This window comes from Lipophrys pholis (assembly GCF_963383615.2).
Source record: "Lipophrys pholis genome assembly, chromosome: 2".
NCBI classification, from domain to species: Eukaryota; Metazoa; Chordata; class Actinopteri; order Blenniiformes; family Blenniidae; genus Lipophrys; species Lipophrys pholis.
The window spans coordinates 28,778,037-28,798,096 of NC_137636.1; the positions used below are offsets into that span (position 1 = coordinate 28,778,037).

Sequence of the window (20,060 nt, forward strand, 5' to 3'; positions counted from 1 at the left end):
CTGTAGCAGATGTGCAATGCTACACTGAAGGGTTAAAATCACACCCTGTTCATCTGTAAACTTCAAAATTTGACGTCCTGCATCATCACACAACAGTATGTGAGAGAGCAGACGTCCTATTTCTTCATTCAACTTTACAGTTACGTAAGCTTGTTAGTAAATGCACATGGTTAAAACACCAAAGGGCAAACTGACTGTACAAGTGACTCAACATAACAAAGCAATCTTACATCTGGCACATGTCAATGATAGAAAAAGGGAAAAGAAAGTAAGTTGTTAAGACAACATTTTGATGTCTATTGTGATAGTTTACATTTTAATTTCACAGGCCTTTGTTATACACAGGAATAGGAAAGTAAATCTTGAGACACAAAATAAAATAAAGGCTGGCTCATACTTACAGAACACATACAAGAACTATTGCCACAAAAACATGTTTAATATTGTCAACCTTAATCCATTACAATCTAGAAATTCCCCCTTTTAATCTTCATTTGAAATGTTCTGGAGGCATCGCGATCACATAAATCCAGCAGATATAAAATTGAAGAAAAGTTAACGCCTTTAAAATTCTACAAATCTATGATTATATACATGTGGATGTGTGTGCTAACCTCTCCAAAATAGGTGTTCTTAAGATAATACAAGACAGAAATATAGTTAAAAATTAAGTGGGTCACAAATTTAAGGAAATTCTATGGGATGGTCCAACCATAAATATGATACCAGCCGATGATGACTGTGCTCGTGGCGTCGAGTGTCCTCATCATGTAGGTCAAAAGGACAGCGAGCTCCTTGAATGACGAATACAAAGTGATGCTAATCATTAGCAGAGAAGGCCAAAGCCAGGTGACCAAACCCATAAAGAAAACCAGGTCATCAACATGGAGCTGTCAACATCAACAACATCAGAACTTCAGCTGGTTTGGCTCTGGTGCATCGTCACATGCATTGCTACGTTTAGCAGCATTATTGATCATCGGGAGCTCATTGATCCACTATTATAGTTTGCTTTTAGTACTATTCAATCTGACTATCGAAGTTTGGTGCATAAAGTCTAATCGGATAATCTTTGGTGTCGATTGTGAAGATGGGAGTAATCACTCCAACTGCTTTTGTTGTGCGGAGCTTTTCTCTCATGTGTGGATGCAATGTCACAGAGCCATGGTGCCCAGCCATCTGTCTCCAGGCATGCCATCCTGTTTACGCGCGCATGTTGTTCAACATCAACACTCAGCCGATCGTGTATGCGGCTTCTCATCTGCATTATGAGGAATCTATGGTAGTTAATTGAGCCCGGAGGCAGTTGGTTTCAATGAAGGCTCCTGTGCTTTTTCTGGCAAAAAAAAAACAGGCGAGAAGGAGCTCTCTGGAGAAGGCAGCTCTCTGTCGAGAGGCAAACAGAGCAGAACTCCTGCCGTGTTCATTAGCTGTCATTGATCAGTGATTCAGTCTCTGCACGTCTCGTACTACAGCTCACATATTACCAGTTTCATCTCCTAAAAATTAATATTAAAAAAAAAAAAAAAAAAAAAAAAGAGAGCCAGCGCAGCAGTTTCCTTCCTTGTATTTTATTTTCCACTGCACTGTTTTGATGTGGATGGATGTTAGCCAACAGCATGCAGAGATTGCTGTGCACCATACTTGTCCATTCCACACTTTTCTGATATCAATATGAGCTACTATATTCGGTTATTGGCTTCCCTCAGAGGCTATCATTGCTGCAACCTATTCCATCACAGGCGATGTACTGTAGAATGAGGCTTGGAGGTATAAAAATGTTGATAAATGGCTGAGACAAAAACATAAATAATGTAGGGATCAGAGAGACTGGAATAGTGAGTCAAACTCCGCCTCAGGACACCCCACACCTCCCCGGAGAGAGTCCGACGTAAGTGTCCTGTCTGGCATCATCAGCATCTGCCGGGCTTCACCTGCCACGTTCAGGGAGCTCAGTCTGCTCTCAGCATGAGGCCTCCTTGCCCCTCGCTTCATTGTACACCAAAAAAGAAAGATGAGCACACCCATCCCATCCCACACACCTGGCAAGATTCTAAAACACTTAGGCTGGGTTTTCTCCTTTGAACTTTCACCCTATTTCACTTCCTTCTGAAAATAGTTGCATCTATTTATCAAATTGTCATAGTGCAAAGCCTGAGCTGCCACGGGACCAAGCGAACAAATAAAGGAATGTATTCTTAGCATGTCAGGTTCAGGTTTAAGTGAATATATACAGTAGGTGTAAATTGAATCAATATTTCTTAACACTGCTGAAGGAGCCACAAAAGGGCCATTATGTAGCACTAATTGCACCTATAGGGCCTATCTTCCAAAAAAAAATAAAGAAATGTAATCTGCGCCCTCATTGGAATTCATCGAAAGTCCTCAGGTAGATGACCGGGTTCGTCCATACCGCTCCTCATTTCACCGAGTTTTCTTTATTCCCTTCATGTCGGCCTTTGAATATTTATTCTCTTCTAATTTGCAGCTATCACGGACACAGCCGAGGTTCTGCACACACCTCTTCTCCACGTTAACATAGAAAAATAAAAAGACTTTTAAAAAATCATTGGAAATGATGACGGTAGGCCCATAACATCCAATGCAGATTTTCTAAAGGAAAGCTGTGAGGCTTCTCTCGATGAAGCTACCCACAAAATGTATTTCTCGTGTGAGACGTGTCATTTGCTTTAACGTGATACATTGATTACAACACTCCGAGAACAATACACTGATCATCAGCGCTTTTCTTGTTTTTGCTGGAAACCGCATTCCGCAGACATTTCGATTACTCAGCTATCAGCGAGGAAAAAGACGGGAATAAATGAACTGAGATGGATATGCTCATGTAAACTTCCAGTTCTTTTAAAGATCATGCAAAGGCTGGTGGCTCGGTTGTGTTGTATGGACAAAGGGTGGCGTTTTACCATTATTTTCGGCTTTTAACCATCTAACAACTACATACATATAAGCTGAATTTCTATCTATTTTATGACTGTAGAATTGTCAGAAATGTGCAATGAGTGACTCCTTATGCCCCTTTCATCATTTTAATGTCATGCGGTGACATAAAGTTTGAGTGCGAATAAACAGTATTTCTCCTCTTGAATTTTTCAGATATCATAAATGGTTTGGGAGTCGTTATGTGAAGTCTGCATACCAAATCATGTAAACAATATAGAAATGAAAGGGTTGATGAGCAAACTTTGTGGATTCACTGTAAAGCGGAGAGAACATTTGTTTAATCTTACTACCATATTATAAGTGATGGGTACAAAATGATGATGCTTGCTTTAATAATGGATGCTGTTCCCTTTCTTAGCAGGAAACAAACAGGCAGCGACAACTGTGACTGCCAGCTACTGCAAGTACATTTCTTTCTTATAAATACCAAAGTTTTATTCACTGAACCCCTCTGCTGCTGTCTGAGTCCACAGAACCAGTAAGTTGCTATAATGATCAGCACATAATATTTACGATAACTCGCAGCGTGGATGAGCCACTAACGATGGCAACAAACAGTGTGCACAGCCCACAGAATATTGAGCGAGCTGCAGATAGCCATTTACTGCTCTGCCTGTGTGTTGTACTGCTGGTAATGAAACAATAAAACTTTGATTTGATAAACATAAGTCACAAATGAACACATGTATCGATAAGGCCAAGGTTTATGAAAACAAAGTGCACCCGTGACTCTAAAACAACTTAATTAAATGCAGAGCCTTGCTTTATTAAATAAGATATGCTGCACTCTGCATAAATGTATTAATCGATGGCAAAACTGCCATACAAATATTAGAATAATTGATCCAGGATGATTCAGCAGTGGGGAGGTCTCGGGGCTTGCAGGATATTACCTCGCAATAACAGTCTCGGTGAAGGTCAGTGGGTACTACAGTAATGACAAATGTCCTCTCTTTGACTCCTACTGGCAGACTTTATTTTGGCTAGTTACAGGAAATTACTTTCTGCACCTTCCATCATCTTCTACCCTCTCTGCATGCTGCAGCTTTATAGCAATGACCAATCAGAGTATAATAAAAAACAAGCTGTAACTGTCCAACCTTGTAATAAAAAGTAGTCACACTACTGACACCAAACTGCTGGTTATTAAAGTAAGAGTTAAAGGCTTGGTGGTGAAGAACACAGACACACACGGCGAGTCTGCATGGCGCTAATGGTGGGGATAGCAGGCAAGTAAAGAACCGGTCAAACTCCATCAGAATTGCCTGTCAGATGGTCGTATAGCCGAGGAACCATCCTGCCAACTGTTTGTGGCTCGGGGAACGACGCTGCGAGTGCCGTCCTGTGGCGACGGCTTGGAAATGTGCGCCGTTATCCCCATCTTGTAACGACATTGTTTTCTGTCACTACGACAGCTGGCTTTTTAGCTGGTCTTTGAGTGCGGCCATTCTGAACAATCACAAACGCTTTTGAGTTTCACTCGTGCTCCGTAGGCCCGTCTTACTGTTTTAATACTCGTTAACCACACAGAATAGTATGCATAAATGTGTGTGGGTGTGTGTTTAATGCAGACCAAAACCATTCAAAATCAAGTTTCCCCAATGTGGTCCAAGTTTCCATGACTACTGAACATGATGTATGGGGAGTGCCATGTTTGATTCTCCACTTGAGTCAAGTACTATGTGCAGGTCATCACTTCCCGTTTTGTCAAGTGCATCACACATCTGCTTTCCACAGAGACCGAAGCCCTTCACCATGAGGCATCGACTAATCTCAACATACACATCATCTGATTTTATGCCTTGTTGATAACTCAAGTCCATGGAGTTGCTCAACAAAATATCAATAATACATCAAATCCAATCCGAGAACACCTCTTCAGGTATCAGTGGTTTTTTTTTTTTTCATCCCAGAGTGCAAGTGTCAAGGTGTTAACCCACTGTTGCATCGCACTCGTTATCAAAACTCACCTGTTTCGACAGAAAAATGGCACATGCAATATTAATGAGTTCTCACAACCATACATTTTATTATAGTAGCACTATATCTAATGTTCAAAATCAGACATTTAGCACTCATCTTGAATTTAATAGCAGCAACACGGCACAGACTTAAACAACAAAAGCTTTTCAGGCTTTTTTCTTTTTTAATTTTTAAACCACCAATTGGGTGGGCTGCTATCAGTTTCCAAGGATGATTCCAACAATGAGCACTCGCAATCTTGTGACCCTTGATGCTATATTTACGGGAATTATTTTGTACAGAAAGCAATGCATGGACACTTCCAGAAACCATTGTCTGTTAACAAAGTCCACTATGCAATTCACAAATAAAAGTTAAAGCTAAATCAGTCAGTAAAGACGGAACCATCAATGGCACACTGAAGTCTCACATGCAGTGGTTTGCATTAGTTTCTATGGTGTGGGCAGCTCACTCATCTGAAAAGACACTATCAATGCTGAAAATCAATGCAATTTGAGAATATTTTCTCTTTCTTTATTGCCTTTATGTAACCAGGAGGACCCACCAACCTGGAGGCATAATGGAGAGCATGCCAAGGCAGCAGTCACACAGAATCCTGGTACATCATACAAACATTTACAATAAAACAGAAGGACAGCTATTCAAGTACAGCGGCCTTTCAAAAAAACTACGCCATTTCTCTTTTCTTTTTTTACATTCTTTATGAGACTTTTAAAATGATCAAAATGAATGTTTTAAGCGGTTTACAATGATTATTCCATGGTATGAGTTTTAAAGATACTTCAAAAAAAAAAACCTTTGCTTGAGTCTAATGCATGATAAAACATCGCAGTGAAGACTAACACCGACTCTCACCCACATTCAATACTAACAGCCTTCCAAACGAAAGCCATAGGCATATTTCCAGGTCTGCTCTAGATTCTAGAAGGTGTTTTTCACATGGTTTTATTTAATATATGTTAATCTAATTTGGACAACAACCTCCCAAGAGGAACGAGGCTCCTGGTTAAAAACCCCTGTATGCACAGGCACAGTGTGGCTTCACGGTGAAAATGATGGTGACCTGGATCCAGTCTGGATCTTTTGTGAAGATAATAGTAAAATTTGAATAAAAGTTATTTCACAGAAGTCTAAAATGATTATATGCTGTTTTTATTCAGATTTACATGTCTGCTGACCTCTTTTTCATATTGTGGTATGAATGCTATATATCAAATAAATCTGTGAGCCATAGGGAAGGGCAGGTTTCTACATTGTTGGTGAAAGTGTCTTGGAATAGGCTGGGAGTTAAAAAAAAACAACCAACAAATTAATTCATAATGCGTTTCATTTTTGACATTATACAGTCTATGCTGTCACCATAAACCTTAATATTTGTCAAATGAAGATTGATCAAAACGGCTCTTAAAATGTCTCCCAAAATATCAGCTTCAAATATGAAAAGATCCAAGTGCAATACCAAAACAAAATGAGATCTATATTTACTCCAGAAAAGAAAGTTCTGGAGTCAAAAATATCCCTTCCCTCTGGGGTACTGAGTGTCCGTTGTTGGTTGGAGAAACAGTAGTTTTTCCCAAAATAGCTCAGAGGTTCAGGGCTTTCCTTGCTTATAGGTCCATGTGTACGAGCTGAGGGAAGGAGATGGAGTATGTTACAAGCTCAGCATGGCTGAGTGAGCAAGAAGGGGCAGCTCTGGGAGAGTCCCGTTTCCCTCCCCGGGGGCCTCGGGGCCCAATGATGCCAGCACGGCGGCTCCCTTCACTACCTGCAATTCAGTACTTTCCTGCCAACTAATGCTGTTGTTTTAGGTGCAGGTCAAACGGGACATTAAAAAATAGCTCAACAGTCTTGCAGACAACAGGCAATCGGACAATAGAGAATGACTATAATTGGAAATCATTGCTTACATGTACTACATACTTAGACTGAATCCAAACATAGCCAGGAGTGTGAGACAGAAAATATACAAAAACTCAGCACAAGAACAACATTGTGGTATAATATTCAGGTAGCATACCATCACGGAGGTCCAGGAGACCACTACAAAAAGCATGCGTGAATTTAATAGCAACAAAAACAACGCCTGGGTGTATTTTTTTAGGTTGGAAAATCAGGCTTGAATGACAGCTAACAGAGGGAGAAGTGCCCAGACTGCACCTGGCAGTGGCTGCTCACCAGGGAGTCTATCCACACTGCAGCAAAACAGAGGAAAAAAAAAAAAAAAAAAAGTAGGCAGCATACAGACAGAAAAATGCAGAGATATCAGGAGACGTGGGTCAGACATTCCACACAAACTGTCTATCATATCCACAGGCAGAAGACGCTGCATCGTACCCCTCAGTCCGTGGGACCACTCCTTTGGTGTCTCCATCTGATGCACCAGAACTAATGAGGTTACACCCAGTGTGGTCCGATCCTTCCCTCGACGGTTGTGTAACTATTCCCCCGCATGCTGCACGGGGAGAATCAAGCCACTAATCTGTTGGTGTTTTCGGTTATCAGCTCTCTTTCCTTTCGTCAAGCTGTACATTTGAGTCAGCCTCTACTTCAGAACAGACCATCGCTCAGACCAGTGACAGTGTCACAAATCCACAAATCAATCCAACTCAAAGAGCAAAACCGAGATACAGCATGTCTGCGGAAAATCTTCCCTGTCTGCTTTCACTGTGGGGAGCTGAACCACTTCCATGTACCCTAACGCACATCTACTATGCACAACAACTGTATAACTGGTACTGGAACCCCAGCAGTGTCTGTTTTATCCAAGATTATATTAATTGTGGTTTTTAGATATTTCAGTGTTAATGTACATATCCTACGAAGTTGCTGAGATTGTTGATATGCTTTTTTTTTCTTCTAGATTTATGTTGTTGTTGTTGTTGTTTTAATCACCATGAGAATAAGTGTTCCTTGAGATGGGCTTAAACTTAATGGAAATGCAGTAAACTCCACTGTTAGTTCATCCAACCTGGTGTAAAACTACGAGGAAAAAGACATGCAGCCTCCAGTATTCTCCACATTTAACACTTTCCTGCAGCGTGTCACAAATCAGAGAGTAGAAAACATGTTTACATCTTTATCAACAGTGGAGGGAATATCCTTTATAGATCCAGGGTTGTGCATCAAATCCACAAAATCTTAAATATGTTGCTCAAATTTCACACACGTTGGCTCTAACATGAGGACAATCCGGTAACATTTTGGTTGTCGATCGTCATACGATTATGATTTGAAAGTGACCAGGATCAAACAGGTCTTCCTTTTGTGATAGCTTCAATTTTGTAATACAATTTTGTAAACTTTGTTGAGATATAACCTTGTCAGTGGTCGTCTATGAAGCGCTGCCATGAATCCCACATGCATATACATTAATATGATTTTGCCAATATCTCTGACCTCAATGCAGTACTTCTGGGGTTTTTTGTTCGTTTTTTTTTTTTATTCAATATTTTCTGCAGCGGCGTTAAACAAACTTGAAGGTGCAGCATGTTAAATATAAGTAACCTTGGCGAGTCAATGGAGTACACAGTTTGTCTTCAGTCCAACTCTTTTTAAATTTCTGTCAGAGTTTTCGTTTGTTTCTTATTCAGTCATATCATAAAAGCTGGAGCTTCTGCTGTGTGTACTCTTTATTCTACAGTATTTTCTTTTGATTCAAGACAGGCTTGGTATAAGATTTACAAGAACCACCTATAGCTCCAGCGCAACAGCTTTAATTTTACATGCATTTTTTTTTATATCATGCTATCATGCTTTCCTTTTAAAGTTTTCCTTTTACGTATAAACAATGTTTAGGATTGCCCATGACACTGAATATGCATTAGTAGGCTGGATGCATGACTCTCTAATAGTTCATCATTAAGAAAAACACATTGTGCTTTTGACTGGGGGCACCTACAATTCATGCTTGCATGGTGAATGAATTGTAATAAATTTGTCATATCAGTCAGTGACTCAGTGGTTCCTAAAATCAAAATGTCAAGACTTCTCATATTCCTGACTGTGCTGAATTAATGCAGCTCAGCCTCATTACAGCAGCACTTACCCATGGCCCCTCGAGAGACACGGAGTCCTCCAGAGCATTACTACCGAGAACACCAGCCAATTGTGATAAGCAGAAAAAAGAAAAAGAAAAAAAAAAACAACAACCCTGCAACACATGAAACGATAGATCTGACTTACAGAAACATCCACCGCTGCGTTCAAATCATACTCACCTTTTTTCACTTTAGCTTTTCAGAGGTGTCATGGCTGAGGAGAAAACAAAAACAAACAACAATCAATCTAGAGCTCAAAATATGGTGTGAACGAACTATATGGCTGTCATGTTGTTACTGCAAAGCGGCCATGTTGGCAACCGTGGAGCCCGTGTGTCCATTGTCTTAGTAGACCACAACATTATCACAAGCTTTGTAGTTGTTATCCTGTTCCCCTCCTCCTCCTTCAGCTCCTCTCTTCTTCCTTCACCTCCTCCTGCTCCTCCTCCTCCTCCTCCACTCCATCTCTGAGCGCCAACCTTGCCATGGCTAACAGGAAGCAGAGGGCACAGCGCTTTATTTAATTAGTCACAGCAGCTGAGTGCTCATGTGGAACCAAACAGGGGAGGCAGATTGGGGTAGTGAGATGGATAGGCACTCTCCCACCGGGCCTTGGCTGTGCTGTCAGAGGAGCGTAGATTACATGACAGAAGGGGGATTCGGCTGGGAGGGTGGATATGGGATTGTATGGCAGGAGGATGTAAATGGCGCATGTACAAGAGGATTCATCCCAGCGAAAAAACAAATAAAAACGATTGCTTTTACTCTTCCAGTACTCACAGCCCTTATACAAAAGCCCTCCTTACGCTCTTTCATTTGTCTAATATGCAAACAAATAAGGAGTGGGACCAGCCTGTTTGTTTTGATGTACAACGACAAGGGGTATGACTGCTTTTATTAACTGTGACAACACTCATTATTCTAAATGATTTAGGGGCCACTATTCTTCTATCTCTTCTGACAATGATCAGGTGGCCTTTTCCTCGCAGCCAGGCAGACACCCTCGGAGAGGGTGTAGAAGTACCTCAGCTTGCAGCACATTCTTGATGAGCATTTTCTCCAACTCAAAGCAGGAAACCGGCAAACAGAAGAGGAAACTTTTCTCCAACAACCATTTTATTTCCACTTTTGCAACAAGCGGCAACACCTTCTGTTGCGAGGATGGAACATAGAAACTAACGAGTAAGAGCATTCACAAGAAATATCTATTTGTATATAATTAGAGGATTTGGTGTAGAATGAGGACTATATAATTCATGCAATGCAAGGCTTATAATCCCATAATTATCCAACCCGTGTAACTTGGCCTTCAGCACCAAAAAAGGAGTCTCAGGATTTCCCCCCTTGGAGAAAACACAATAGTAAACACGTAGCTGCCTGCATGCAGCTGAAACAGCACATAACACAAGTGTGGCGCTTGAATAATGTGTGTGCAACTACTAAGCAATGGTGTGCGGGGAGCTCTTTTAATTAGCACTCTTGAAGTTATCCAGTGACCCACATCTAATAATGAAGGCAACATGAATGTTCTATTTACATATCTTTAGTCAGTAATGTGCGACCGTTGGGAGAGCCCAGTGGTGGAGTATGTGGTGGTCCTAAAAAGGGAGGGCATGTCAAGTTGAGTTGCCTCAGGCTGCTTCACTATGCCCTCTCAATTTGAACTGTAGCAATGTGGAATGGTATGTTAGTGACCCACAGGACTGTCAAACTGAGTTATGCCATAAGAAAACAGTTCAACTTTTTAATAAACGCCAGTCTGGAAAGGCATCTCTCAGTACTTAAATTGCGCTTCTAAATTTAGGTCAATACAGTATTTCATAAGCGGGGAAAAGTAAAGAATCAAAAAACTCTGCAAAGTCTTTTCTTTTCCCATAAAATCAAGGTGAAATCAATATAGAAAACAGAAATATTTATTTGCTTTTCATCAACTTTTGCTTCCCAGCAGTCTCCCTGAATGCCATGGTTAGTGCCATGCTCAGTTTGCTCATACACTGCTACCACCACCTGTGTAATAAAACGCCACAGGGGCCCGTTAAAAGTCACTCTATTCAGCTTGTTAAACAAGCAGATGTTTATTGGAACACCAAATGTATTATATTCATTTATATGTATTCCTTTTTGTAGTTATCCAATTTTCCACACTGCGGTTTTAATGGTTAAATGGATATGTAAAAACTTTTTTCTATCAATAGTCAAACAATTTGGACATATCATAGATTATATCCCAGAAGCAGTATTAAAAAAACCCAAAACAATTTCAACGAATACACATATACAATCCCAACAGGAATCTTTAAACAATTTGATTCATCCACTTAAGATGCTAGTCTTTGATTCCCATGTGAAACACTGTGAATATTCTGTTCCTCCTCCATTCAAGTGTCTTACTTTCATTGCTGTGTAACTCCACAGACAAGATGGAGAGGGAATATAATAAGCACAGAGGTGACTTTGACTCGGGTACAGCTGTCCTTGTTTCAGCCTGTCTGCTTGAGAGTCACCTTCTCTGAGCCTCGGCAAGCTCGTTTCTTAAAATCAGCACAACATTTAGGGAGATAGGCTCCTGGCTTTTTAATGATTTCAGCTGAGGTCGACCACCTTTTAGTTGTGGTCTTGGTGCAAAGGAGTCTGAGTATGGCAGAGGGTGGGACTTGTTTCTGTCCGTCAGCTTGACAAGGCCTGATATCCTCAAACCTTCCACCTTCACGGGACCTTACCTCAGTTAAGAGGGGTTAATAAAACCATTTTTCACATCCGGCGCTCTCATTTCAGAAGGCGTGCCAAATTGTTCTTTTCCAACAATTCTTTGTGTGAAAGAACTGGGTCACTGACGAGTGAGCTCTTCCAGGGCCTCGTTGCTAAGGCCCGACTCCTTAGAGTCCAGCTTTAGGGAGACAGAGGCTACAGCACAGAAACTGAAGCCAGTTTCTGACAGCAGACGCTACACTTGCATGACTGCATGACTGCACCCCCCCCCCCCCCCCCCCCCCCCCAAAAACAGCACATCATACTCATTACTGAAAGCATTTAAGGAAGGAAGTGGGAGAGGAAGCCAGGAGGAACTATAGCGCTACACATCTCTGCATGTCAATGGGCATCACTGTACACAAACAAGCGTCTTTCTTCGTGCCGTGGGTGTCTCTTTGCATGTGCCCGTGTGCCGCTGTTGGATTCAGCATCTGCAAACACATCCTGAATTGGAACTGCACTGTTTGTTAAACATCATTTGCCACTGCTGTACAAGCAACAAAGGGATCCTACCCCACCGCAAATGAATGAGCCCAGGTCCCTAGTTATCATTGGTTATTGTTCCAATCAGGCTGGCTTTGAAAAGGGAGGCGCGCTCCCCTTTGGACAGCTCATTAGGATAACACACAAACGTGGCTCCCCATCATCCTGAGTTTATTAAAGTGGGGCTCATTTCGGCTCCTTTGTCTCAAGCAGGAACCTCTGCCTTTGTCAGCGCAATTGGAGCCAGATGGCAAAACAAAGCTGCCTGTCTGGATTGCTTAGAGAGGGATCTCAGAAGACTGAGCCATTAGCTTGACTTCACCATCTCATGGCCCGCGACGTCCGTTTGGATCAACCAGGTGCACGGAGGAAGCAAAAGGGAAGGGGAAGCAAGCGCGGCTGCAAGTTGTTGCCTCGTCACTAGGGTGCAGGCATGACTACACTCTCCCGGCTATATTTTCCTCTCGCCCGGTCCCTTTAGCTAAAGCTGAGCTATTACGTCTCGCGAGTTGTGGGATGGCTGACCCTGCTCCTGGCAGCACAGATCTCTCTGAAACATTCATGAGAGAGGCAGCAGAGAATAAAAGCCATTGTCCCCCTTCACTCAGAGACTCCCCTTCACCTCTCAGCTTATTAAAATCACATGGTATTAACTTTGGCGTTCACAGAAAGGCTAAATAATTCAATCAGAATAAAGAAGGAGTCAAATGAATAACTCTAATGACATTAACGCTTGAGGGAGAACCGCTCGCGACTGTGAGGGGTAGCCACCGAGGCTAGGCAGGCAGAAGAAGCTTGCTCTGCTTGCTAATGGCAAAATTAATTCAGGCCTCATAAGGTCATATTCATACTAAGCAGAATATCACATAACCCTCATCACAGCAAAGAAGCACACATAGCAGCATTCTGCCTGGTTCACTGCAAGTCTTGAAAGGCAAGTTGTGAAAACTGAGCAAACCTGGAACTCCACAGACCCTTACAAAAACTGAACCCTGCATTAAAGTCTTTATTCAGTGAATAAGTTAACAGGAGGGAACAAAAACGAAATAAAATTATTCACTGAGTTAAATCTGTGATGCTTATCTCTCTCTTTTTGTTTTTCCCCACCTTCTGTCAGTGGGAGTAATAAACAGTTAACGCGTTCATTCGTCACAAGCTCCAACCAACTCAACCTGCTACTAGCGACTGTAGCTGATTGCAAATGATACAATTCTGTCATCATCTGATTCACTCAGTCCAACATGACATTCAGTTAAAGAAAAGTTCTATTAAAGTTGATTTGGTCAATTTATCCGTAGTGTTCTTTTCACTGCAGATGTTGAGGAGAAGTTTGCTTTATTTCCCAGAAACAAATATTTTACTTTTAATTGTACAAAGCTGTAGGATGCCGTTTTAAAGCTCTTTAAATTGTCACTTTACAGAGTAAATTTTGTGCAACCCTGACAATGTTTGTGCTATGACTATAGTGGAAACCAGAAGCCAATCCAATATCTTCAGGGCCTGTTTACACAAAAACCTTCCAAGTGAAAATTCACAATTTTTGTGTTTTTATTTCAGAAATATTTGGTATTTATTTATTTTGAAAACAATGTTCGATGTCCCAGGAGAATATGCATCTGGAGTCATGCCACGCTGAAGGCCGCCAATATTGATATTGTCCATCTAGTTGCGCATGAGCAGAAGCTCTATTTGCCTTCGAGACGCAAGCGCAGTAGCTGCCTTTCACATGAGCGTTTTCACGAAGGCGGATCATTTTCAAAAGTTGCGTTTTCCCCCGCTTTACACGGCAATCGAGGTGGAGTCGGAGTGTTTTTGAAAACTTACACCTTGGAAGCAGTTTTCAAAAAGTTGTGTTTTCAGTGGCGCCGAGCACCATTGTTGTTTAACGTACTGCCAAAACGCAACAGACTGTTTTCTGTTTTCACTTCATGCCTGTCATTATATGTCAGCGTTCAAGTATAGTTTACTTACTTGGTGCCGATCGTCTAATACTGTATCTCTAAAACTCTGGTTTTGATCATTCCTTGTCTTTTTTTTAATTATTCAAATTATAACACTGATTTCTTTACCAAACACAAGTTCTATAACATTGGCAACCCTCCGACGGGTGACGTTGCTGTATGAGTTGAAACCCCTTTCGAATATTAGTGGCTTTGAGAAAAGCATGAAGGACGCATGTTTTCTATATTTATGCTCATAACATCAAAAGTAATTTTACTGACAACATATATATTTCTACTGAGACTTATTGGAGGAAAAAACTTCCACTGTCTTGTTAAAAGCAACAAGATTGTTGGCATTTGAGGAACTTATCATTAAATTCACAGACAAGATAGGCTTTAGTTTTATCGCTATAGCTTTGGGGGCATGTATAATGTAAAACAGCTTGTTGGCAGCCCTAATTTAGTGCATCCATCTCTCTCTGTGCTTCCAATGCTCACACACATGCACACACACGCATGCACACGCACGGGTTGTGCCACTGGGCTTCTGCCTTGAATGGATTCGGTGCTCCGAGCTGGTCTCACACGTGCTCGTGCTTCAATGTTCACAAACAGTAAACAAACTTCACAATTGTTCCGGTGTGTGGCTACCACTCCGCCACTTGCGTTTCTTTTGAAACTGTCGGGATTTTTGAAACCTTTGTCGATCTGACGACTTAAAATCTATGCAGTGCAAAGAGAAATCTATATATCAGAATTGCCTACACTTCTTCAGCGAGTCTCTAAGATGTTGCATTTGTGAAGAACTGATCTCTCCGCATACAGCCGTATTTGGGTAATCCTGCGCATTGGAAACAGGACAACTTGCTATTTTTTTTGATTATCACAGTATTTTCAGCCATGCGTGATCATAGGGCTAAATGCTGAAGTTTAAAACATATTTAAATCTCTGAACATCATTTCAGAATGAGAAAGTTTATAAAAGGGGGACTTGAAAGTGCAGCTGTCCCCTGACCACATGACAGGCTTGAGACTTGACCAGGTGGATCGACTGACCTGTCTTTGACTCCTCTTCCTCCAGCTCCTTGGCCTCTTCAGCTGTGGAGAGACAGAGGAGCCATTATCAGTGGGAGTCGCAGCACAAAAGGGAGCCGCACAACGTAGTCACTTCATCGCAAGCCTATGGTGAGCTGATCCCTCGCAACTCAAAGGACAAGCTGTGACGAGAGCGCTATATGACGATGAAGCTCTTCACAATGGTACAAACAGACACACACATACACACATATACGCAGAGAGTCATATCCACCCTTTAACCTCTCATCCAGCCCTTTCACAAAGACAGTAATCACATTAGGCTTTAGCTGCGGGCTCTCTGAAAACCCACTGTCAACAGAGTTAGGGAGGCAACTCAGTGATGGCTGTCACACTTACATATACACAAAGCATGCATGTGCGCGCACACCCCTGTGGGCTAAAAATAGCCCTGGACTGAGAATTCGAGCGGTGGAAATTTATTCCGTGACACCGTTCTCATCACAATCGGGCTCGAGATCCACCATTTAGCATCTGATACATGAGATTAAACTGATAATTGAGGAAAATTAAATGTCAAGGCAACACAATTCATATGTTTATATTCCCGCACGTTTGCCCGATTTGCTTAGACTTTGACAGCAGAGACTGTAATCCTCAGGGGAAATTAAGCAAAAATCCTTATTATTACAGCAGCAGAACGTGCTGAGCTTCCTGATTCAAGCTGTCTGTGTAGGCATATAAATCTGCACTCGCCACATTTCCTAGTCTCTTTCCTCTACGTTATAATGTATGGGGGAATGGTATCTGACTGTATTATGTCCTTTGTATGTCTGCATATGACTGTGACACATTATAATTAGCTGGGCCCAGGATATGGCTTTGTTCCCTCAGCTTCACATTAAGAGGGGCTTTAGTGTCTCTGCAGGCTAATGTCAACAGCCGGCGATGCTGGCAACTTTGAACTGTCAAGAATACAGATGACCTGTTAACAATGTGGCCACTTCAGAGGGGAGAATTCTTCAAAAGCACATTCAAAAAGAGCAATACATGCCGCTGCTTCACATCATCCGAATGGCAGAGTAAAATTAGCACAGGTGTGTGCGGCCGCTCACATTCACCATTTCATTCAATACCTCCAAATTGACCAGCCAGCCCGAGCACTGTGGCAGCGGAGGAAATACCTCCGGGGACAGGGCTTTGATAGGAGAGCAAGGCTCATTTGAGGCACCTCAGAGTCAGGGTGAAGGCGAGGACATCCACAGTGAAGGGAGTGAGAACTGCCTCCCTCGTACATTGAGAGGAGCAATTTTATGCCCCTCAACGGCTGGATTTCAAATGTGTGGGGGTAAGAAAACGGTGGCTATGGACAAGACGCATAAAGGACATTACAGTTCTCCATCATCCCGGATCGTTTCTCTGTGCTGCTGGATGCTTTCTAGTGCTGCCGTGACACCAGGAGTGATTCAAATATCAGTGAAAGAAAACAGCCCCGCTTAGTAAACCAAAAGCACTATAAATCCACTGATTAGTGGCCTAATTAATTCATTCCTGCACCCTAGAAACAGCAGCAGCTTCTTCTTTGTAACGCATCAGGACATCAGTCTGTTTTGTGCTTCATCTGGTTTAGGTTGCTTATTCTTCTTTTAAATATCAATTTAAAAACAGAATACTTGATGGAAAACCCTCACTTAAAAACAATAAATATAAAGTTGTTTCTTTTTCGACCTTGTTTTAATGCTCCAGTTAAAAAACATACGTCAAACATCTATACGTTTGGGATAATGTAATCCTGATTTTCACGACTTTTAAGAAGGACAGCATAGTATATTGTAAATGTGTCATCGTCACAATATAAACATACAAAATATACAAATAGCAAAAGGCTGAATCGTTTCCATGCTTCATGAATCAAAGTGACAGGATGTTAAATATGGAAAAATAGTGCTATCAGTGGTGATTAATTCACAAATAATGTGCAATTAACCAAATTAAAAGATTGCTATCGATTGAGAGGCCTAAATATGTTATACCTGGTGGCCAAAGAGCAGAATCTACAGGAACAAAAATCCAAGGGAGCAATGACTAAAAACAACAAAGTACAGAAAATGATTCTGAAATGCTGCTGGTGGGAACGACAGACACACACGTAATGGAAAGAAAAGGAGGAATTGCAGCTGGTGTCCATAAGGAGCATGAGAAAGAGCACTGCTATTTGGAATAACAAACCTGAAAGCACACCAACATCAACATCTACTTCAAGAAGATTTCTACAGCAAGCGATTTCACTTTAGAAGAAGACTGGCCTGTCTATTGTTTTTCAACCAGATGCTTTAATCCAGTGTTCAGACATAATAGTTTTACCCTCTTATGACTAGAACGTCCGGATTTACTCACATTTTATGGTGGTGGGATTGTCAAAAAGTGTGCAAGTGATACTTCTGCTCCTTTTTTTCGAAGATGAAACTTCTAATATCTGGCAGCTATTCCATATTACCGTGTGTTTTTGTTGGAAGTGATAAGCTCATGTTACTGGGGGAGACACATGCCAAGTCCTGTCAGGGGTGATAAGCATGAAATATCAGACTATACATAGTTTTCCTATGCTAAGTAATGCATTAGGCTATGAATTTTCCTGTAATCTTCACATTTCATCATTCCTTTAATGAATCCATGCATCCAGGACCGAAGGCAGCAACATGACAGAACTCACATCAACATTACAGAAGGCACAATGCACTATTCCTTATGTAGATAATTTAATTACCATAAACACAAGAATGCACTGCTGCTCCAAAGAGCTCTGTGGTATAGTCCTGACAAAATGTATCTTGCCTTTCTTGGTTTAGTGGTTTGCATGTCCATTGTGGCATTTTCCTCCACAATTTACACCAACATTAATGAATACCTCTCCTCAAGTTTGTTCTTTGGTTCTTGTGCTTCAAATATTCTGACAGTTTCCAGACTGAAAATCATTGAAAATGTTACCAATTAGTGAGACATGGACTGCACCATCTTGTTTTTGTAGAATCCCAGAAAGATTCAGTGCTGTATAAGTTTTGTTACATAAGTTTTGTGTGCCGTACATGATAGAAGCAGAAACTACCTGTCCACAATGTTCCAGCTCAGCCTGAAGCTTTTTAAATGTCCCGTGTGGTGTCCCCCACCCCCCGCGCAATTTCCCACTCAAAACCACCCTGACCTCTTTCACTGAGTTTCTGCACATCCTGAGTATGTCATAACAGACTTCAGACTGTGAGACTTGTTGATGCCATGACTGTTGAAATATGACTGATGGGTGGTTTTAAAAAAGCAATCACAGATTAGGCGATCCAGGTCGTTTAAACAGTAAATTAAGCACAATTGCTTCTAATTCGTCTCTGCAGTCAAAACGGTTCCTTCAATAAAACCAAACAAATACATTTTCCAAGAAGTGTGTGCTTTATGTTGTTTTCATGTTTGTAATTTCTATTTCAGTACATGGAAAGTATAAAGGTGCATCTCATGTAGACTACAGTGGAAATTTCAGTTTTTCCCCTCAGACACTGAAATTGTTCATATTCTAGAATTGTTACACATAAACTAAAATATTTTAAGCATTTATTCTTCATCATTTTATCTTATGAATCATGACATTTTACAATGCATTACTTCCAAATATTATGGTATCTTTTACTGTTTAAATATTTTCTATTTTTCCAACCGGATCCATAATTGTCAATATTTCTAAAAGTGAATAAATGTTTTTGTGTAGAAATAACTGACTAAACCAATTTTTTTTAGATGCACATTTTTAGAAAATGTATTTATTTTTTTTAAAGGTTTTAATACTGTCTTGATTGCTTTTACTTTAAAAAATCTTGTGAATCTGGTACTTGAGTCATATCTGAGCAGCAGTATGTGCGTCACGGGTGCTTAAAGCCGATCAATGATAGCCGTTGGCCCGGGGTAAACCTGTGGGTTAACCCCTGTGAAACATGTACACTGCTGTGGGTAAAACCTCACAGGGGAGACACTGCTTCCCTTGTGATTTTCATGTTACACACAGGGGAAATACATTCCGTGTCACTCACATATGAAGCCCAGAGTCCGTTTGATTAAATCACATGCTTATGTGAATGTAAAATGAGCTTTGGAGAGACGGCGAATTGGCTCTGGGTCGGTCGTCAGAAACATACATAAGATTCAAAGCGTTATACAAAGAAGGCCAGCGAGAGAGATGAAAGGAAAAATATGATATTAGGCAGAACAGAGCTATAGTGGTGCTGAGATACATGGCTGTCCCCGGACTTGAGCTTTCCTGACCGCAATACCACAAGCTGCTCTACTCTGTTATGATACACATTCTGGTGCTCCACATACATTATGACAGGGAAGAAAAATGACTTACTCACTCCCTCTACTTTTACTGACCCTTCCCCTCTTGCTTCTGAGACACAGTGGAGTGAGAGTCAACTTCAATCTGGCTATACTTGGGAACACCATTAAAAGATAAGACAACCACAATTAGGTTGCACTTCCCTGCTTCCCGCCCTCTGAACAGCTCTGTATGTGTGCATAGCCATCCTATTTTAAGACCCTCCACATCTGTATTCATACAGCACGACTTAATCGGCAGTGTAAAAATCGGCATGATATGTGAATAAGTCAGCATTTCCCCATCTCGCCGGGTTCGTGCTCAGAAAGCGCCCAAAAAAAGTCCAGAAGCATTGCTGGCAGGGGTGGGGGGAAAAAATAGGATTTAACATTTCAATAAGGCGGACAGTGAGATGACCACATAATCAATCCCGCCTTCAATGTAATGGCCACAGGCGACACGAGCAGCTCCTCGTCCAGCCCACTGAAGAAAAGGCCCTCACGACCC

The 20,060-nt window shown here is 41.4% G+C and overlaps 1 protein-coding gene across 1 annotated transcript in view; it reads right to left on the minus strand.

Moving 5' to 3' along the window:
* The window catches only part of cd276 (CD276 molecule), an 81,081-nt gene that overhangs the window by 9,360 nt on the left and 51,661 nt on the right, over nt 1–20,060 (minus strand). The window contains exons 6-7 of the mRNA XM_080458668.1: nt 15,218–15,259; nt 9,165–9,198 (exon numbers count right to left, since the gene is read on the minus strand). Coding sequence (XP_080314794.1) covers nt 9,176–9,198; nt 15,218–15,259 — 65 coding nt within the window. The 3' untranslated portion in view covers nt 9,165–9,175. The remainder of the gene's footprint in view (nt 1–9,164; nt 9,199–15,217; nt 15,260–20,060) is intronic.